The 21,512-nt window shown below is 54.7% G+C and overlaps 2 protein-coding genes and 1 long non-coding RNA gene across 5 annotated transcripts in view; 1 reads left to right on the top strand and 2 right to left on the bottom strand.

Annotated features, from left to right (window-relative positions):
• IKBKB (inhibitor of nuclear factor kappa B kinase subunit beta) overlaps positions 1 to 21,512 on the bottom strand; it is a 50,389-nt gene that overhangs the window by 6,666 nt on the left and 22,211 nt on the right. For both annotated transcript variants that reach the window (XM_043893237.1, XM_043893236.1), the window contains exons 6-18: positions 14,371 to 14,459; positions 13,231 to 13,320; positions 10,770 to 10,894; positions 7,295 to 7,402; positions 5,022 to 5,151; positions 4,584 to 4,778; positions 3,909 to 4,023; positions 3,190 to 3,313; positions 2,575 to 2,726; positions 2,358 to 2,419; positions 1,260 to 1,369; positions 209 to 258; positions 23 to 122 (exon numbers count right to left, since the gene is read on the bottom strand). In XM_043893237.1, coding sequence (XP_043749172.1) covers positions 23 to 122; positions 209 to 258; positions 1,260 to 1,369; positions 2,358 to 2,419; positions 2,575 to 2,726; positions 3,190 to 3,313; positions 3,909 to 4,023; positions 4,584 to 4,778; positions 5,022 to 5,151; positions 7,295 to 7,402; positions 10,770 to 10,894; positions 13,231 to 13,320; positions 14,371 to 14,459 — 1,450 coding nt within the window. The remainder of the gene's footprint in view (positions 1 to 22; positions 123 to 208; positions 259 to 1,259; positions 1,370 to 2,357; positions 2,420 to 2,574; positions 2,727 to 3,189; positions 3,314 to 3,908; positions 4,024 to 4,583; positions 4,779 to 5,021; positions 5,152 to 7,294; positions 7,403 to 10,769; positions 10,895 to 13,230; positions 13,321 to 14,370; positions 14,460 to 21,512) is intronic.
• LOC122687690 lies at positions 5,158 to 7,248 on the bottom strand. Of its 2 annotated transcripts, none has more exons than XM_043893243.1 (2): positions 6,075 to 7,248; positions 5,158 to 6,012 (listed from the first exon to the last, which is right to left on the bottom strand). In XM_043893243.1, the coding sequence occupies exons 1-2, from the start codon at positions 6,333 to 6,335 to the stop codon at positions 5,260 to 5,262; spliced, it is 1,014 nt and encodes a 337-aa protein (XP_043749178.1). In that variant the 5' UTR covers positions 6,336 to 7,248; the 3' UTR covers positions 5,158 to 5,259. The 2 variants fall into 2 exon arrangements, with proteins under 2 accessions (XP_043749178.1, XP_043749177.1); XM_043893242.1 differs by having other exon boundaries at positions 5,158 to 6,020; positions 6,083 to 7,248.
• On the top strand, positions 8,904 to 12,385 carry LOC122687692. Its single transcript, XR_006339225.1, has 3 exons — positions 8,904 to 9,038; positions 9,389 to 9,506; positions 12,266 to 12,385. It is a non-coding gene; the product is annotated as an uncharacterized LOC122687692 (long non-coding RNA).

Below are 21,512 nucleotides of genomic sequence, written 5' to 3'. Positions count from 1 at the left end.
GGAGGGGACGGCAGCCTGATACCTGAGCTGCGTATAAATCACTCGCACTTTCTTCTCAAAGCCTTGGATGGCCTGCAGGAGCAGCCGCACCATTTCCTGGCTGTCACCGTCAGTCCGCTGGTCTGCAAAGCGGGACAGAGCCGCATGGTCTGTGGGGGGGGCCGGCCCGGTGCTGGGCAGCGGGGGACCCGGGAGGCGGCCCACTCACCTCTCGGTTTCTCTCTCAGCCTGCGGTAAAGCTCCCGCGCCTGCTCTTCTCTGAAACACAAGAGGCAGCGGATCCGTCAGCACCCAAGGCTAATGAGCTCACCTGGAGCACCAGAGCCACTTCCGGCAGCATCACCGACTTCTAGAAGCCAGGCGGGCAGCATGTCCCGGCTGGAGGAAAGGATGCTTCCTGGGGACATCACGGGCGAAGCCCACGACACAGGGAGGCCCGGCTCACTGTCGAAACTCCAACTGAAAGCTCACTGCTGAGACGTCCTGAGAGTCCTCAGGACAGAAGCCTCCTCTGTCCCTCAGGATTCCCCACCCACCTGGCCCCTGCAATTCAGAGGTGCGGGTCCTGAGTTCAGAGAAAGTGGCCCCTGAAACTAAAGCCAGGAGCAGACATGCCCTCCCTGGGGCCCTAATACAGTGAGATGGGCTGACATTTTCAGGAGTTGACTTTTGTTTGAAAACCAGAGTAAAATAAAATGCTGAATAACTTGACAAAATACAGGCTACAAATAATCAGAGCTTCCGGTCCTAAGAGTCCTGGCAGATGCATCAGACGCCTGGCTGAGCCCCAAGGAGGCTCTCCTGGTGCCCCCATCTGCTCCCAGGATGCCAGCAGGGGTTATTCTGCCCAGCGGCGGGGTTGGGGGGGTGTCCCTGGAGCCGAGACCAAGTCCTGATCAGGACTCAAATGAAGAGTCAAGGTCCTACCTTCTAAGACTTGCCCGGCTCCTTCCCTTCCTACTTCCTGCTTCTTGGGCCGTGCCCGGGTTGGGGTATGCTGGGTAGCCAGGCGTCTGACCTGATGCTTTGGAGCTCACGAACCATGGCTCGGGGCCTTATCTGAACTGCTCCCCACAACTGTGAGGTCAGACGGCTTTTCTGTATCAGGTGAGGCTCAGACAGACAGAGGTCTGCCTGGGGTCATCTTCCAGACGTGCCAAGAGGGCTTCCCCGGGGCCGGGCTGCACGGGAGGGCGCGCTCCAGCGGACCCACGCTTAAACAGCCCGCCCACCCCGCACAGACGCATGCACACACTCACAGGTCGTCCAGCGTGCCACCCTGCTTCCGGCCCATGGGGCTGCGCTGCAAGTCCACGATGTCCGTCTGTAGGGCCATCATCCGCTCCACCAAGTGCTTCACCTCGTTCTCCTGGAGACAGAGCCGCTCTGAGGCCAGCCGAATCGGCCAGGGACTCCTTGGACGCTGGGCTCTCAGGGGAGCCCTCGGGCCTCACCATGGACCTTTAGCTGCCCAGCTAGAAGGGACACGGACTTGGGAGTCCGCAGCTGGGACCTGGGCCTGCCACCCGCCAGCTCTGTGGCCCTGAGGCAGGTCACCCTGGCCCCACGCTGCAGTCTCCCCCACCGCAGACTAGGGCGAGATGTGATGGGGCCGGAGAGGACCTGGCCTGGCCCCGGGGTGGAGACCAGCCGGGGCACGCTCCCCTCTCCTAACTCATCCTTGATCTCAGGGGTTACACCCACGAGGACAGAGATCGGGGGGACAGGGGTGGGTGTGGAGTGGTGGCTCGTGTCCCTGTGCCTGAACAAGGGGTCACCCACCTCGAACGAGACACATCGGCACCGATTTACAGAAACAGACACTACGACATGGAGGGGAGGCTCCCTGCCTGAGTTCACCAGGCAGATGGTGGAAACGTCCAGGAAAAGGCCTTGGAGCCCAGGCTTCCGAGTGAGGTCCACCGGGGCACTCCGCCTCCCTAGCCTCATGATCAGCACCGTTCAGCAGCATTTGATTCATAGCCCTCAGACTTGCCCCTTCAGACCCGTTCCTTCCTACGGGTTCAGTGTCCCGAGGAGGAGGTCAGGGCAACTTCTGACATGACCGAGTGCTACTCCTTTAGCCAAGGGCCCTTCTCGCGGGAAGAGGTCTGCACTCCCCGGGACACGTCAAGTCCTAAGCCTGACTCTGTGTGGCTCCCGGACTGGCCACACTGGGGACCTCTGCAAGGCAACCCCGCCTCCTGCCAGTAAGTGCTAGCTGAGGGCAGAGAGCCTTGGCGAGGAAAATGTGATTTTCAACACAGAAGCTGGACTGAGCGCTCAGTGAGAAAGGAAAAAGATAGCAGGGAAGGGGGTGCCCTCGGCCGGGCTGGGGACCCCAAGGAGCCTCCTACCCGTCCGCAGAGCTCCACGGCCTGCTCCATTTCCCTCCAGGCTAGCAGCAGCTTGTCTGACGCTGGAGGAAAAACATGGAGGGAAGAAAAAAACACAAAATGAAAACACCCCAAAACCAAGTAAGTAAAAAGGAACTCCACTCTAAGAGAACAAAAAAACACTTGAGAAAGAAGAGTTTAATGGTCTCTCCAGACTGATTGCAAAGGACGCACTCACTGATCCCAAACTCTGTCTGCTCCCTGTACTTCTCCAGGTCAATCTGGATGCTGGTCTTAAAGAAGTCCAGCTTGGCCTTGAGCTGCTGGGACATGGAAGCCATCGAGTTCTTCATCTTGGACAGACAGCTGTTGTTCCGCAGCAGATTCATCCTGCAGGGGCCCCCAAGAGACACACCACGGGCGTCTTTGGGATCCAGGTACCACTTCCCGGACAGAAATAAAAGCGGCCTCCAACACCTTGGCAGGCCCCTGCTATAATTAGTATAATCATAACCAGAGCAGCCACTTTTAACCCTCATGACAATTTACTGGCCCGTGGTGATGGGTGAGGCTCTGCTCCGAGACTGGAATTAGGTGAAGTGCCACGCAAAGGAACCCAGACCAGCCACAACCCAGGGAAGGAGTCGGCCCGGCCCAGCAGGGTGGCCGACCCACAGTGGAGCCGGGCCAGCCCCCCGCCCCGTCCACACCCCTGCTCCGCTCGGACCACACCACCCCGCCCACCGACGGCTTCCCGCCCGTCCAGGGCAGTGCCTCCCTCCTGCCCCTCCCGACGACGGCCGACCCCGGGCCCCGCCCCGTGGCCGGGCCACCAGGTGCTCTGGGCACCTACATGGCTGCGCGCTGGCCCTGCTGCAGGCGGCTGCAGTCTTCCTTCAGTGCCTGGATGCTGTGCCAGACCTGGCCCCACACCTTCCGCAGCTGGAAGAACGGGAGGTTCCTCTTGGGCTCTTGCACTGAACGGAAACACAGGCGACGGTCAGGGCGCAGTGCCTGCGGTGGACGCAGGCAGCCCGCCCCCGGAGCCCGCTGGCTCAGCTGTTACACAACCGCCTTGGGTGTTGGGCCTGCTTGGGTGTTGGGTGTTGCTCACTTTTGCACCCCGCTGTACACACACATCCAAATTTAGAGAAGCACAGAATACCCTGGAAGGAAGACCCAGGAGCCTGGCAGCAGTCTTCCCTGGGAAACTGGGGACACGCAGGGGCTTACTCTTCACTGTATGATTCTACTGTGCCTTTTGGTATCACGTGTGTGTATTAATTACTAACATACAAAGACAACTTCAAAAATAAAATGGTTTTGCGATTCAAGGTCAACGGCCCATGGGCCATCTTCTCTGTCCTCTGTTTAGATGAGGCTGAAATTAGCTGAAGACATCCTGTCCTGCCTCTGGCGGGGCTGCTCCTTGCATGTGCGACTGAAGGTGGCTGTCTGAGGACCGGGTGGACTCGCCTGCTTGGGGGACCCCTCCGGTGGCCAAGGCTCTCCTCCTAGCTCTGTTCTGAGAGCTGTAAGGGATCCATTTTTAAAACAACAGGCTGTGCTTACGGATGCAGCTGACGCTTTCAGGCTGGGGCTGTGGGGAGACCTGGCTTTCATAGACGACCCTGCTGTTGTCAAAGAGGAAAACGAGGTCCATGTCCAGCGTGCGGCCCTCGTTCAGCTGCAAAGGGACCAGAGGCAAAATGAGGTCTCGCGGCCCCCACCCCACCGTCTCCCCCAAGAAATGGGGGAGACTACAGAGCATCCTGGGCCAGGATGTGCCAGGCGCCCAACAGGCCTCTCCCAGCACCTCTGGCCTCTGCTGTCCTTGGCTGTGCCCTTTATGCTTATTACTTGAATGCACACCTCATCTACAGCGTAGTACATTCTGCTCTATCCCCTGTCTTTATTGTGTAACTCAGATGCCTGCCACCTCCTTTACTGTCCAGGTCCTCTTCCCCTGTGTTAACTTTGCAGCTCATTTTGTGCAGCGGTCAGCACGGTACTGCACACGTCGGGGGGGTCAGAAACAGTTCCGGGTGACGTGGAAGAATGAAGCATCGCTTTGGCAGCAAGGGCAAAAGGCATGCCCAGTGGTCTGGAAGGAACAGGTAAAGCGTGGGGCGACCTGTGTCTCCCACCAAGCCCGCGGGATCTCGTGTTCCCACCTCGGAACAGGCAGGCGCCTGCCCGGTGGTGTGGCTGGCGGGCTGCCTGGTGCCCGCAGGAGGCCGGGCTCACCTTGCCGTCTGAGAGGCACTGCGCGGCGGGCTTGTCGGGGATCAGGGCCAGCCCCGCCTCCTGCAGCAGCTCCTGGTCCTCCTCGAGGATGCCAGTGTCCTGGCGGATGCGCGCCTTCAGACTCTGCAGGCTCTCGTCCTCGGTCACAGGGTACGTGTGCATGGTGCCTGTGACCATGTTCAGGACGTGAAGCAGCTGCAACAACCCGGGGGTCACGGGGGGGGTCACGGGAGGGCCACGGGAGACACTGCTCGGCGGGGATGCCTGCCTGCTGGCCCGGCCTCTCGGGAGCCCCGCCTGGGGTCTGCAGGCCAGGGTCTCTCCCCTCCTGTGCATCCCCGGTGAGCGCCTCATGACCCGTCAGTCAGCAAGAGTCCCATCCCACCCTCACAGGGGTCAGGGGGCCCACGGCCTGGGGCGGACCGGGCGCGGGCTCACCTTCAAGTTCAAGATGTCGTCCAGGGCCTTGAAGCAGCCGTTGGGCCCGTAGACGGGGTCGGTGCCCCTCTGGCGCGGGTGCCACATCAGCATCAGCTGAAGCCACTTCTCCAGCCGCTGGGCCAGGACGCTGAGAGAGGGCGGGGGTGTGTGTGTGTGCCCACGCGCGTGTGCAAGGCCCAGCGCCAGCTTCCTGTCCCATGTGTACACGCGCGTGAGGCCCAGCACCAGCTTCCTGTCACATGTGTACGCGCGCGTGCAAGGCCCAGCACCAGCTTCCCATCCCATGTGTGTGCACCCACACGCGTGTACAAGGCCCAGCGCCAGCTTCCTGTCCCATGTGTGTGCATGCATGCGCGCGTGCAAGGCCCAGCACCAGCTTCCCATCCCATGTGTGCACGCCCACGCGCATGTACAAGGCCCAGCACCAGCTTCCCGTCCCATGTGTGTGCACCCACACGCGTGTACAAGGCCCAGCGCCAGCTTCCTGTCCCATGTGTGTGCATGCATGCGCGCGTGCAAGGCCCAGCACCAGCTTCCCATCCCATGTGTGCACGCCCACGCGCATGTACAAGGCCCAGCACCAGCTTCCCGTCCCATGTGTGTGCACCCACACGCGTGTACAAGGCCCAGCGCCAGCTTCCTGTCCCATGTGTGTGCATGCATGCGCGCGTGCAAGGCCCAGCACCAGCTTCCCATCCCATGTGTGTGCACCCACGCGCATGTACAAGGCCCAGCACCAGCTTCCCGCCCCACGTGTGTGCGTGCATGTGCGTGCGTGAGGCCCAGCACCAGCTTCCCGCCCCACGTGTGTGCGTGCATGTGCGTGCGTGAGGCCCAGCACCAGCTTCCCGTTCCATGTGTGTGCGTGCATGTGCGTGAGGCCCAGCACCAGCTTTCCATCCCACATGTACACACGTGTGTGAAGTCCAGCACCAGCTTCCCATCCCACGTGTGTGCGTGCATGTGCGTGAGTGCGAGGCCCAACACTAGCTTCCCATCCCATGTGTGTGCGTGCATGTGTGCGCGCGTGCATGTGTAAGGCCCAGCACCAGCTTCCCGTCCCATGTGCGTGCATGTGCGTGAGGCCCAGCACCAGCTTCCCATCCCACGTGTGTGCATGCATGTGCGTGCGTGCGAGGCCCAACACCAGCTTCCCATCCCACGTGTGTGCGTGCATGTGCGTGCGTGCGAGGCCCAACACCAGCTTCCCATCCCACGTGTGTGCGTGCATGTGCGTGAGGCCCAGCACCAGCTTCTCGGCGCACGTGGGGAGCGAAAAGCACATATGCTTCTCACGCTCCACATGACCATCACACAATGGGGCTAAAGTGATCCCTGAGGCTGAATCACCCTGAGGAAGGGTAAGCCTTCCCCTAACAAGATGAATCGCTTGGGGGCTCGACCCCCTCGCCCCCACCAGATCTGTGCAAACACACTCCCGTCGGGGGCCTCTGGGCAGAGGGCCGTGCGAGACCCTCCAGGCAGCTTTCCAGGTGCTAAGCAGCCCCCTCCCGCATCGCGGATTCGATCCACGTTGTCAGTCGCTCCCTGGAAAGCATCTGAGGGGTCCATCCCGCACTGCTGGGCACCCCCAGCACTCCTCCCTGCCCCCCGACAGAAGCCCTCCAGAGGCCAACATCGCTACCCGCTGCATCTCCCTGGCTGCCCCCAAGTCTTTCCCCCTTGAAGAGCCTTCCTCTTCACCCACCCGCCCTGCCTATCGGTCCAGATCCTTCCGGGAAGTTCCAGCCCAGCTCCTCCACAGGGGACCCCCTCCCCGTCCTCCAAAGACTCATAGAAACTCTGAGCCGCGCCTCGGCCACGGGGCTGCTGGCTGCTGTCTTCCGAACCATCTCCCGGTTCTGGTAAGATGACCTGACGGCTCATATTCTGGCTCTGAGACCAGACCGCTATGCTGTTCAAAATGCAAAGGTTTATTTGTTCACAAAAACACAGTGCTGGGCTTCAGGAGGATGGGCAAAGAGCGATAAGGGGCAATTCCCTACCCTTCAGAGGCTTATGTCTGACCAGGAGATAAACCCCCTGCGAGTCCAGACGCAGGCAAGGCAGAGCCACCACGGGTGAGGAGGGCGGCAAGCGATGCTGGGAGCCGAGGAGGTGACTCCAGATGGGCAGGGTGGGGACGGCGCGCTAAGACCCAGACGGACGATGGCAGGACCGGGGGTCACAGCTGCCGGGGACGTCGGCCTGACCTCCGGCTTTAGAAAGGCAGGACAGGAGGAGGAGGAGGAGGGGGGCCGGGGCCATACCTGTTGAGGTTGTTGGGGTGCGGCAGCGAGCTGGAGAACTTCACGGCCCCGTTCAGGTCCTCACTCACCACGATGTCCATCTCGCTCTTCTGCCGGACTTTGGAGTGCCTGTGGACGTGGACACCCGACCGTCACGCTGTGTGTAGTGACCCTGATGTCAGCAGGCGCCCAACAGCCCCTTACATGGTGACCTTCCACTTGACAATCGGACAGGATCCCCCGGGGTGCTACTGAACCACTTGTGAAGCCCAGCAACCCGCTGGGACGCGTCTTTGGGAGGTGAAGGGCATCAGTACTGCCCTGACAGTCAGGAACCTGCAGGCTTGTACTGCTGCCTCCTGACCTCACCCTGGCCCATCCTGCTCATTCTTTCACTTTCCATCTAACACAAAGAATGAAGACAGGACGTCCGCACCACGGTTCCTTCACGTGAAATCTGCACACACCACGTACTTCCCTCTAAATGCAATGGCTATGCCTGACTTCTGAAGGCGAGTGAAGCGCTAACGTTTTCCAACTTAGGGAGACCCTTTTGATGTATCTGAAACAGTGTTTAAGGAAAAAAGATTTTAAACTGGCTTCACATGTTCTCGGCGACAAGCGTGATGACAGGAGTCTGAACAACACGTCACAGAGAATCAAGCGCTGACAGTGAACGCACCCTTCTCCGCCCGGAGACCTCCGTGGGGCAGGCGGTTTTCAGTCCTCCATCCCCCACGCTCACCAGGTGAGGAAATGACCAGCCCAACGTCACACAACTAGAGAAAGACAGAACCAGGGACTTGGATCCAAGGGCAGGTGCTCTTTCTACTCTGAATGTCCGCATCCTTCCTTTCCAGAAAGACGCTGGAGATTCAGACAGAAGATGCTTCAGCCTGAAGTCTCATTGGCAGCGGGGGTAGACTGAGCCACGAGGAGCACACGGAGCCTGGAAGGGCCAGGGTGGGGCTCGAACCGCCTGCTGGAAGCCAGGCGGTCACTACCCATGGTGGGATGGTGCTCTGATAGAAACGCAAGTTTGTCCATGGGGAATTACACAGCTAAATAAAAGGACACAGTAAGTGAAATGCTTACTGCTGAGGCTGGTCCTAAAATGTACTTTCAAGACTGGTCCTTCAAAGCACCTTTATGATGGGATAATAAAGCTCAAATTGCATTTGTTCTGAAATTACTATCTACCTGCCGTTTGAGATGAGAGCGAAATTGTTCAAATTGCCTAAGGCACTGCAGGCAGACCAGACAGGTACGTCTCACAAACTCTCGGGTTTCAGAGATGTGTGCTTGGAAGTGGTCACCTGGCCTCCCGGCAAAGTGAGGGAGGCTGGCTCTGCAGATGGCCAGGCCATCAGGGATGGTTTCAAACAGTATTTCCTCTAGGTCTGATGGATTCTGATTCACCTTGCTATAAATGATGGAAATGCTCTACATTGAACGGGAGAACTGCAGTCAACCCTCGGGGAGTTAAAAACACAACGCACGTGCAGACAGTTTACAGTTGCTGTCCTGACGGTCGCATGAGGCGGTGTGACTGTAACACAAGGAGCTACGTCAGCACCGTCAGTCCCCACGGGAGGGCGCCCTCCGCCACGTCACCGGGCCCCTCGGGCGTGGAGACTGAGCCTGGGTCTTTTCCAGTGTCTGGTGTGTGAACGGTGACCAAACTGGTCTGCGTCACGGAAAGCTAGTCTTCTTTAACGGGTTTCAAAGGCTACGTCTTGGTCTTACAGACAAACATTCTCATGATGTAAGTGCCTGTGTCCTTTGAGAAAGTCCGTGTTTTTGGTACTTCCAGAAAGATACTGAGAAACGTGACATCAGCCAGTGCTGCCCCAGAGTGGGGGTGGGGGGACCTCTGCATGTTCCTGGTGGAAATGTTATTTATACAAACTGTGCAGCACGTTGTTAGTAAAAACCAAAAACCTTGAACATGTGCACGATCTTTGGTATGTTGATCCCACTTCTAGGAACTTATCCCAGGGAAATAACTGTGGATGGACCAGGATTTCCCTACAACGAGTTGTTTCAGTTACGTGTGAAAGGCAGGTTCTATGAGAGTACATATGGTAACCTACTTTGTTTTTTGAACAAACACAGGCACACAGAAGAAGAGTCTGGAGATGGAGAGATGTTAGTGGTGGCGGGAGGAAGTTCTCAGTGTAAAAACCCTGGAGGAGCACTCCCAGGGCAACATGGCTGCGGTGTCATCAATGAGGTGAGAAGGGGCGAAATCCACAAATGAGCTAGAGGACAGACAGATGCCCGCTCGCTTGTGGATGTACAGAACATCCCTGGAGACGGACCCAAAGCCAACAGCGCCAGGCATCTGTGCTGGGGTGGGGGGGGCATGGACCAAGCAGGTGGTGTGGGGTGACTTCTCACTCTTCTGGCTTTCTGAAGGATGAACCCCATGAACTCAGCACTGCTCCAAACACTAAAGCTAGAGATAAAAAATTCTGGACAATGGTACTATCGTTTCAGTTAGCGTGTGGTCCCTCGAGGAATCATTGTGAATGAACCCTCATTGGTTGAAGGGAACATTAACTTTTAAACGATGCATTTCAGTAATGATTTTATGATACATAAAAGTATATAATGAAACACATATTAATATTACAATTAGAAGAAAAGTTTAAAAATACATAGTAATTTTAAAAACCTTAATCATATTCCTTATTAGAAAATATCTTTTTGGCAGTGTACTCGGCTCACATTTTAAGCCACTGTCTGATGCTTTTAAAATCAAATTTCATAGTTTCTGGTCTTACGTTTAGATCTTTAATCCATTTTGAGTTTATTTTTGTGTATGGTGTTAGAAAGTGTTCTAGTTTCATTCTTTTACCAATACAGTATATTAATGCATATATATGGAATTTAGAATGACGGTAATGATCCTATATGCAAAGCAGCAAAAGAAACACAGATTTCAAGAACAGACTATTGGACTCGGAGAAGGCGAGGGTGGGACGATATGAGAGAATAGCATTGAAACATGTATATTACCATTAAAAAAAAAAATGTGTATATTACCATATGTAAAAAAGAAAAAAGTTTGTACTGAGGTGCAGTAACATTTGTCAACGATAAACTTTCGTATACACACATCTCATTATCTGTCACATGAACAGGCCCTTTGCTTGTTTACCAACAGAGCGTGTTGCTGGCATAGGCGCGCACCACCCCCCACACACACTCTGCAAACACACTGGCCTCCTGCCCCGCACAGAGCAGTCATTTACACAGACTGGATTTAAGGCTGTTGAGGTGCAGGATCCAGGCCAACACTTAACACTCCATCTCTCCAGGCTTTAGGAGCTCAGACTGTGCACACACCGGGTCCCGATAGGACTTCCTCAGGGTGACAGATCACAGGCGTCTCAGGCCCAGTGCGGGGCACCCCATGAGACCGGGAAGGCGAGGCGATGTCTGACAAAGATGGGGGACACCCTCCCGGGCGGCGGGCCTGGGCCTCACTCACCACTGCACCGGCTGCCAGTTGGGCAGGAAAGGCCGGAAGCCGGTGATGCACTCGAAGGCCAAGGTGCCGAAGCTCCAGTAGTCCACGGTCACCGTGTACTTCTGCTGCTCCAGCAGCTCGGGGGCCTGCAGGGAGGGGGGTGGCGCACACCTGAGCTGAGCCCGCTGAGGGGCCACCACAGTGGGGGGCGCCCAGCATTCTCATCTGCCCCACGCTCCCCGGACCTGCTCTGAGGGAGGAGGCGACCACCAGTCGGGCAGGTGGTACCTAGACTCTCCCTGGATCTCATTCCATCCTGGGGCTGAGACAAGGGCCTGCGGGGGTGCGGTGGGGGCTGAGGTGTGTTGTGCACGTTTCTCCCAGGCGCTGGGCAGGGCCACAAGGGGAAGTGATCCAGGCCACACAAACCCGGGCGCAGCGTATGCAACGAATGCCGGCCAGTCCCCTAAAGCGGTCCACGGTCCACGATGGGACAGAATGCTACAGTTGGGCAGGAAAGGCCAGCTGCTCGAGCAGTCAGGCTGGGGTGACAGGAAGCTTCCCAGCACAGGCGGGGTGGGGCCGGCTCAGGGTGCCTGAGGGCAGACGTCCCACAAGCCCGGAGGAGAGGTGTGGGAAGGTCAGCTCGGCCTCTGTGTCTGCCTCTGGACAGACGTTTTGGCCCCCCGAGTGGTCAGAGCTCGGGCCCTGCATTCACTGCTGCTGAGCCGACAAGGGGTCCAGAGGACACAGGGCGGGACCCCCAGGATCCGGCTCTGTGGGCACAGATGCTAAGTCACAGCCCCGGGTCCTCAGCCTGAAACCTCTACCCCCCAGAGCAGGGGATAAAAGAACAGCGTCCACTGCCCAGTGGGGGTTAGTGGGAAGTGTGGATGCAATCACAAGGACCTCAATGACTGCTTTTTCTCGTTTTTCTGTAAGACCTGGGTAGGCTATTTAAGCTCATGAAGCCCAGTGGCTTTCAACTTTCGTTTTTCTTTTATAAACTGCAGACTCTGTTATTCAGGCCACATTTCCTGATCATCATTTGCATGCAATCTACCACTAAGTCCTGCTGAGCCTGATCCAGGCCTTGTTTTTTTGTTGTTGTTATTTGTTTGTTTGCTTATGTTTCTTTTTTGCCACACTGCGTGGCTTGTGGGATCTTAGTTCCCCGACCAGGGATCAAACTCTGGCCCCTGGTGATGAAAGTGTGGAGTCCTAACCACTGGACCCCCAGGGATGCCCCTCTTTCAGGCACTTCTTGAGCTGTCCTCTACATCCTCACGGCTACCCACCAGCTCAGGCTAGCCCACCCCAACGGCCTCCATACCACTTGCCCACTGCCTGCAAGTCACCCTCTGCATTGTGCCAAGTATGGTCTCTTCGAAGGTAAACCAGATTCCTCTCATGCTTAAGGGCCTTCACCGTCTCTCCAGAGGTTTCAGGATAAAGTCTGGAATCTCTAACGCAGCCAGCGAGGCTCTGAATGATCTGTCCCCTGCCCCTCTCTCCAGCCTCAACTTGAGAGGTCTTCCTCCTCCTTCTCTGGTTCCGGCCATGCCTTCCGGATGCCTCCTGCCCCCCTGCCTGGAACTCCGTCTTCGTCCCCCAGCCCCTGGACCCTCTCACCCTCCAGGTCCAACACCAGGTCATAGAAGGACACTTGCAGCGCATCTGCAGGAAGTGAGGAAGAGCTTCCAGGAAAAATAAGTTTGGGAAGCACTGGGCTCCATTTAAAGTGGCTTTCTTAGCATAAGAAAGAAATATATCTAAGTACAAGTTTGATGTATGAAGCAGGGCACCCAGAGCCAGCATCCTGGATGGGGTGGGGGGGCAGGCAGGTGGGCGGGGGACTCAGGATGCAGGGGCACACGTGTATGCCTGTGGCTGATTCATACTGATGTGCGGCAAAAACCGTAACAGTGTCGTAAAGCAATTATCCTCCAATTAAATAATTTTTTTTTAAAAAACCTTAAATATATGCACATGCAATGTGGTTCCCCTCCCCCCAAAAAATAAAACGTAAAAAGAAAAACTACAGCTGATCAGTATTTCTTGGATGAATGGGGGACTCAAATAGAACCACAATATTCCAACCAAATAAGAAAAAGAAAGGGTGGGAGCTGGAAGCCAGCCCTTTCCTCGTGGCCCCTGAGATTCTGCGTGGGAACGGAGGCCCCTCTAGGGCAGCGGGAACCTGGTTTAAACTCTCTGGGTCAAAACACGGCATCACGGGAGGGTTACGGGATATGCGCCGGCCCAGGAACCGAGCCCTTTAGACACAAGAGGATGACCGTGTCTCTCCACAGGGCCTCTGGGAGGATGAGGAGTCTGACCTCACACACCAGCGTGTTTCCTGTGCATCCAGGAATCATCCAGAGAGCTGGCAAGCTCAGATGCAGGCCAGGGAGGAAGCAGGGCCCCGCGGCCACGGCCTCCCGAGAGGCTGACGCGCGGAGCCGGGAACTCCGCCTCTTACCAGGTACTGCAGGGTCCCCACGAAGGAAGTGCAGAGGCTGCCCTGGTCCAGCTCCTTGGCGTATCCCAGATCAATAATTTTGTGTATTAACTGAAAGAAAACACAGGGAGGGGGAGACATCTGAGGGTTATGAGAGTCCACTGTCCTTCAAGAATCCTCAACGCCTCGCTGGAGCAGAGGGTGCATCTCTGAATTCCCAGTTCCAAGACCCTAAGCTCCTCAGGACCGCCGAATACGCAGAATGCCTAGATGCGGTAGGTTCAGGCAAAAGAAAACTGTAAAAATGCCAGGCGCGTGTCCTCCCTTGCCCGGCAATCACTTGCTAGAGGAAGGTCAGAATTAGGAGACCACACACCAGCCGTCAGGATTGCGAACCCCGGACTTGACGTGACGCGAAGGACCAGGCAGGGTTCCTTCTCAGTAAACACCTTAAATTCTCAAACCTCCGATGGACTGCCGGGAATGAGTGTGAACAGGGGCAGAGGTGAGGGCTAGGACGGGCGTGGGTTACGCCGGGATGCTGATGGAAGCCACGGGGGAGAGATCAGGCGGCCCACGGCTGAGCAGCTGCATTCCACTCTTCTGAGCCCTGCTCCCCACCCAGCTGAACAAACACGGCCCAGCCCTGCGGGGAGGTGACCCCACACCTGAGCGGGGGGGCCCCCGAGAGCTCTGGGAAAACGGCAGGCTGGACCAGGCCAGCTCCAAATACATCCTTTCGGCCACGTCCAGAACCCACCTACAGCTGGATTCCCTGTGAGCTTCAAAAGCTGAGGCTCCCAAACAAATGGGAAACAAAAATAGTCCGTTTCCAAGAAGTGTGAGGCCCAAAGGCTGGGGCGGGGGTGGGGGGGGTGGCAGTTGGAAGACAAACATTATTTTTCTTATCAGATTCCTGCAACTTGGGACAGTTAACAATGTGGTCCATTCAAATTGGCATCAATCTGTGAGCCTGAACTTTTCACCCGATTTTGTTTTGATTCAAAGAGCGCTCCCAGAGAATCAAAGCAAATACGTGAGCAAGGAAACCCAAACGTAAGCAGACCCACAGAGCGCACTCCTCGCGCCCGCTGCCTGCCCCCAGCTGCTCGGCCCGCGCTCGCCCACCCCTCCCCGAGGCTGGCCCGCGGGGTCACTCACTCTCTGTTCCCCTTGCTGCAGGACGATGTTCTCTGGCTTCAGATCCCGATGGATGATTCTGTTCTCGTGAAGGTATCGAAGCGCAGAGGCTGAGAGAGGGTGCAAAGGGGGGCGGGTTCCCGTTAAGCCCGGACAATGCCTTTCACTCGGCATTTGCCTCCCCAGTGAAAGATGGTTATCGCGTGTCCCGGACGCACACCCCAAGTCCGTGCAGGGGCTCGCGGTGGGGGGGGAGGACAGGCCCACAGACGCCCCGCAGGTGAAGGGAGGGGGACCTGGCTATGTGAGCAGAACTGGGGCCAGCACCAGGATCTGCCTGGTTCACGCAAAGAACTCCGAGCCTTCCATCCACGAGGTCACCACCTCCAGTCTCGAGCAGCAATTCTCAAATGGCACTGCCCATTCCTGCAGCATCAGACTTGGTTCACAGAAACACCAGACCCTCGGGTCCTGCCCCAGGTGGACTGAGTCGGAAAGCGGGGGGGTTACCCCGCTGTCTGCTCTTTACCAAGCCCTCTAGGTGGTGATGACTAACTTTGAGACGGGGACCTTCTCTGGCCTAGAGGCTCGAAAAGTAACTTCTGCAGCGTGGGCAAGGGAGACGGGCCCTCTGGGCAGACAGCACTTGGTCATCAGATGCAGAGGACGCAGGGCAGAGCTGCCTCCGGGGAAGAAGTAGGGTGGGGGGCCTAGAAGGGGAGAGTGGGGGGCGCCTTCAATACATCTGCCGGTCCAGCGTGCATCTGCCGTGTGCCCTGTCCTCTGCTGGGCTCTGAGGGCCGTGAAATAAGGGAGGACGTGGTTCCCAGCTTTAAAGGGCTCAGACTCTAGCTGACAAGGAAGCAGCCCGCATCACCCGGCTCACTCGCTACCACAGCCTCGGCTATGAAGAGCAAATGTGACCCCATGACCCAGCACGGCCAAGGCTCAGACGCCCATCAGGATGCGGTTTTTACCCTAAGAGAGGTTTTAGCAGAAGCCCTAACAACCTGTATGTACCACAGATGAAAGAAACAAGGAAGTATTGGAAAGATAAAATGATCTTTATCTGGAAATGATCTGACTCAAATAAGCCCAGAAGACTCAACAGACTAAAAACTGGGGGAAACATAGTAAGCTGTCTGGAAGCAAAACAAGTAGATACAAATCAACAGCTTTTGTCCCTGTCATAGATCCAGCTGAAAGGAAAAAAAAAAAATTCCATTCACACTAGCAGCAAAAATTCTAAAACACCACAGGATAAATTTAGCAAGAAAAAAAAATATAGCGTCATGGGAGGAAAATGATATGGCATAAAAAAAAAGCCAAAAAAAAAACACAAAGAGGTTTTAAAAGTTTATGTTGTGAAGTAATTAGCCTCCAACTAATAAAAAAAAAAAAAAAAGTTTATGGCCACTAGAGAAGAGAGTATCGAGGGTCCTTAAACAACTAAAAATCAAGTTACCAGGGGAATCACATATTACTCTAATAAAACTCTAATTCAGAAAGATACCTGCACCACTACGTTCACTGAAGTGCTATTCACAACAGCCAAAACAGGGAAGCAACCTAAATGTCCATTAACAGACAAAGGGTCGCAGAAGAGCTGGTATGTGTACAATGGAATGTTACTCAGCCATAAAAAATAATGAAATAATGCCTTGCAGCCACATGGATGGACCCTGAGATTATCACAGTAAGTGAAACAAACCAGACAAAGATAAATATCACATGGTTATCACTTACCTGTGGAATCTAAAAGAAACTGATACAAGTGAACTTCTATGCAAACAGAAATAGACTCATAGACAGGGAAAACAAGCTTATGGTTACAAAAGGGGAAGAAGGGAGGGATAAATTAGGAGTCTGAGATTAATAAACACTCACCACAGTACATAAAACAGGTAATCGACAAGGACCTACTGTATAGCACACAGAATTATATTCAGTATCTTGTAATAAACTAGAATGGAAAAGAATGAAAAATACACACACACACACACACACACATATATATAACTGCATCACTCTGCTATACACTTGAAATGCTTTAAATCAACTATACTTCAATTTAAAAGAAAGAAAGAAAAATTTATGGCAAAAGATACTATACAAAGAGCAAAAGACCAAAAAAGGGGAAGAAAAATATCTGTAACACATATGCCAAAAAGCATGTATTTACAGACAAAAACTCCTACGAACCAATAAGAAAGCAACCCAGGTATTAGGGAAGCAACACTACTATTTTCAAAATCATAATGTTGTGTTACTTTTCTAAAGAAAAAAATGCATTTTTTTACCTTAAAGGAACATAAAAGAAAACAAAGAAGTGGGTTAGATAGGTGCTTCACAGGGTTTCAGCTTCAGGCCAGCAGAATTGTGGATAAAGACTGAGGATGGCGTTCAAGAGAAGATGACTATGTTTTTATTTTCCAAGGTTAGGTACACTTAAAAATGGTATTATCTACTATCAACAGAACTGAGTCATTAGTGATTTAAGAAAGAAAAGACCACTCTAATACACAAACAAAGCAAGCAAACCCCTAGAAAAATTGGCAAAGAACACGTGAAGGGGTAACTTATAGGAATAGAAATGAAACACAGACCACAAAGAATTATGCAATCACCTAAAAAGTCGCTCAAGCTCACTGGCCATCCACAAAGTACACACGAAAGGAACAACAAAATGCCTTTTCACTTCTTCAACTGGAAGGAATCTCAGATGAGACGTAAAAGGCACTCCCTATATCGCCGGAAGGAGTAATAACTGCTGTGCAATTGGGGGAAAGAAATGTGGCAAAAGCGATTCAATCTTAAGAAGCGCATGTCGTCGGACCCTCTGTTTCTGCCTCTGGCAATCCGGCTTACAAAGTCAACAGCACCCTCACGTACAGATACGGGTGCGGACTGCACAGAGTCAAGTGAAATCATTAGAGAGTAATGAAAAGTCACCAATCAGGGAACGGCTGAACGAATGATGGGAAATCCACAGTATAACTGGCAATTACTAAAGATTATTTACGCTTCTATTACCTGATTCAGAGGGATGTCAATGGGGTAGGGGCATGAACCTCTTTTTTTATTCGAGGCAATAAGAGGTCAAAAGCAAAAGTGATAACACCACTAAGAGAAGTCTCCTAAAGGGTGCTGGGCCAGGGCGCAGTAGGGAAGGGGTGCACCCCCAGGGGGAAGAGACAGCCTTCCAGAACCCAAGGGACCAGATGTGCTGTGTAAAGACTTTTCATGCTGAGTGTTTTCTGAAAACACAGGGAAACCCCTGAGAGTTAAACACCCAACTTCCACCTTCTCGGGGCGTTCCAGCGCACATTAAGTGAAATCGCAAAACCTCTCACTGAATCTGCCCTTAAAATCCAGCATTTGACCGTAGAGTTTCGACATTTCACACTTGTTCCCTCTTCTTCTTTGCTTTCACAACTGGGCACAGCAGATTGGCTTAGGTCCAACGAACGTCCAGATGAAGCAACATGCCCACTGCTCTCAGAGGGTACACCCCATGGGCCACCCATCTTGTTCTGCTGGGGGACTTCCCTGGCCATCATGGCCATGGTTAAGACGCCCGTCCACTGCAGGGGGCACGGGTTCCATCCCTGGTCGGGGAACTGAGATCTCCCGTACCATGGGGTGTGGCCAAAAAAAAAAAAACCAGACTGGTGCTTCTCACCAGCACTTTCATTTTTGTTTTACTGACTTTACTGCTTCACAAAGCACAGTGTGAAAACAGGCTCTGATAACCGCCTGGGCACGACCCTGCACACGAGGACGCCATCTCCCCTCACGTGAACTCACGGCTGGCGGGGAGCACCAGTGGGGGAAGACGGGGTGTGTCTGCTCAGCCTCCGAGTCCCCAAGGCCTGTGTGGCTGTGTGACATGAGCCTCAGGGGCTCTCACAGAAAGGAGGGGGTCCATCTGTCCAAGACCAGGATACGTGAACATTGAGACTCACAGCAGTGTGAACAAGCAGGAATGCAAGGCCTCTGACTCTAGGCGTGAACGTCTCACTGAGAGTGATGTGGGGTAGGACGAGCGGGGAGATGCCCTGAGAAGCCCCTGGGGAAGCAGAGCACTCACATCAGATGGAGGGCACCGCTCGATGCCACGACGCTCGAGAGTCGTGCCCGGGTCTTTAGGGAGGACGGAGGGCAAGCCGGTGACCCAGCCGGTGACCCTGTTACCAGCGGGCTCTCTTTATGCTGAAGCCACTGCATATAACACACCTCAGCTCTCATTTCGGGAAGTCACTCATTTTCAAATACTTTTTGTCAACTTAATCAAATCTGGAATTAGACAATCCTATATATATATATATATATACATATATAGTGCGTGTATATATATATACACACTATATACATATACACACCATGTACTATATACATATGTACACTATAAAGTGAAAGTGAAGTCGCTCAGTCATGTCTGACTCTCTGTGACCCCGTGGGCTGTAGCCCACCAGGCTCCTCCGTCCATGGCATTCTCCAGGCAAGAACACTGGAGTGGGTTGCCACTGCCTTCTCCAGGGGATCTTCCCGACCCAGGGATCGAACCCGGGTCTCCCGCACTGCAGGCAGATGCTTTAACCTCTGAGCCCCCAGGGAAGCCCATGTACACTATATGTGTATATATATATACACACTATATATACATATTGACTATGTATATATTGACAATCCCATATGTTTCTTACACTGAGTGAAATGGTCAAAACGTTGACAGGCAAGGGCTCGGTGACAGCGCCCCTCCCAGGATCAGACCTTGAGAGGCTCAGTTCGGTCTGATGGTGGCTGATGTAATGGAACAGGAACAGGACCGCGGGGGGCAGTGTCCTGAATCAGAGTTTTCTCAAGGCAAGAGAACTTAATTTGACTTGAATTAGATGGAACATGAGACTCTGAGATGGAAAAAAGAAATACCCGTGTGTCTGAAACTTTCTTAAAAATCGAAGCCCCTCACCGCAGAGGTACTGCGTGCATATAAAACTGGAAAAGTGGCCCACCCAGGAAAGCCTATGGGCCCCGTGTTCCCATGTTCCAGTGACAGGAAAGAGGCGCCAAGCGGCACTGTGTGTGAAGTTTACCACACATAGCGGCATCTCCTCAGGCGGACGCGGCTCGGGGTGGGGTCTGTGTCAAGCACCGTCCCCTCCTGGGCCCTTGGCGGGAACGGCACCCAGGTCTTGGACTCCAGCTTCCCGCTGGCTCATGAGGGAGACACAGACATATAACTGCAGACTGTGATGCTCCTGAGTTCTCATGATGAGCCAGAATCCCAAACCACGCTCCAGAGATGAGGGAACAGACGGGACCAGCGAGACTGCCATCAGAAAAGCGGCTGAGTGAGGACTGTGTCCATGAAGCCTACTGACCACACCCTGAGCTGAAAGGGACCACTGAGCTCTCCTGAGGGTCGCCTGCTCGGGACGACCGCGACCCTCACGCCGCGGGGAAGACGTGCAAACATCGATGGACCAGGGACGCTCCGGGTGGTCCAACGGTTAAAGAACCCGCCTGCCAGTGCAGGGGACACAGGTTCGATCCCTGGTCCAGGAAGAATCCACGTGCCGTGGAGCAACCGAGCCCATGCACCACAACTGACTGAGCCCGTGGGCCTAGAGCCCGCGCTCTGCAAGAAGAGAGGCCCCCGCAGGGACCAGCCCGCGCCCCGCAACGCAGAGGGGCCCTGACTCGCTGCAACCGGAGAAAAGCCTGCCAGAGCAACGCAGACCCAGCACAGCCAAAGATAAGTCGATAAATAAAATAAAAAGTTCTTAAGGCTTAAAAAAAAAAGATCATGGACCAGCAGGCTGACACACAGACTAGAAGACAGAAAAGACAGTCAGCAGACGGTGGCGTAAGTCCCCGTGACGGAGAAGGGCAAGAGGACGTTCGTTCACTCGGTAGAAGCTGGCTGTGAGCTACTGAGCGCCAGTCGCTCTGAGGTCACTGGGCTTTCCAAGCAAGAGGGCTGGAAGGCCAAGTGCAGACGCGTGGCGGGAGATCCAGCCCCTCTAATGGGTTCTTGGCTAAAGGAGAGCCTGTGACTCACGAGCGAGGTAGCAGGGCGGTGCTGCCAGGGCTGAGAGGGAAGTGCAGAGTCACCCTCTCTTCACCCCGCCGTCCTGAACAAGTGTCTTCTGTGTGGCTGGTGCTGTCAAAAATGTGCCGCTGGATCACACCATTTCCTTCACTTGCTACACAAATAATCTGGTCTACACGGCATGGCTCATATCCTAAAGGAATCCTAAGGAAATCAGTCCTGAATACTCATTGGAAGGACTGATGCTGAAGCTGAAACACCAATACTTTGGCCACCTGATGCAAAGAACTGACTCCTTGGAAAACACCCTGATGCTGGGAAAGACTGAAGGTGGGAGGAGAAGGGGACGACAGAGGATGAGATGGTTGGATGGCATCACCAACTCGATGGACATGAGTTTGAGCAAGCTCCAGGAGCTGGTGATGGACAGGGAGGCCTGGAGTGCTGCAGTCCATGGGGTCACAGAGAGTCGGACACGCCCGAGTGACTGAACAGAGAACTGAGTCTGATCTATGGGTCTCAAGCCCAAAGGTCAGTCCTTACTGTTGAGGACAGGCAGAGGCCATGCCTGAGTGGAGTACTGGGTGGAGGAGGCCATGAGGGCAGAAGAATCCGAGCGAGAGGCCCGCTGTGCTCGCTGGGCCAGGGTGGTCCCCACGGAGGGGCAGACCAGGGGGAGGGGCCGGAGCGGCATTCTGAAAGGCGTGCATGGGCAGAGGCTCACGAGGGGATCGAAGAGCGGGTTTTGAAGTGGGCTACAGTGAATCAGGAGAGACGGGAGGCTACGAGGTTTGGCCTTGACCCAGCAGGGGATTGTGATGGACGTGTCCTCTCAGAAGCACGAGAGAGGGATCAGTCAACGGGAACAGGCGCCCAGGAGAGTGAGGTGCTAGGACGACTCTTAATGAGTGGAGGCAGTGGGCACAGGAAGGGAAAGCGGGGTGTACACATGAAAGAAAAGACGGGAGACTTCACACGGGGGGACGCGGGGTGGGAAGAGGGGCAGATTCTGAGAAGAGACGAGATTCAAAGTCGGCACCCGCGTCTGGGTGACTGGCAGGAAGACGGGGCCAGGGACGAGGCAGAGGACGTCAGGAAGGGATCGGGT

Source organism: Cervus elaphus, chromosome 32, assembly GCF_910594005.1.
Source record: "Cervus elaphus chromosome 32, mCerEla1.1, whole genome shotgun sequence".
In the NCBI taxonomy this organism is placed as follows: Eukaryota; Metazoa; Chordata; class Mammalia; order Artiodactyla; family Cervidae; genus Cervus; species Cervus elaphus.
Note: the sequence above shows the minus strand (reverse complement) of the source record. Positions and strands in the feature narration are given on the sequence as shown.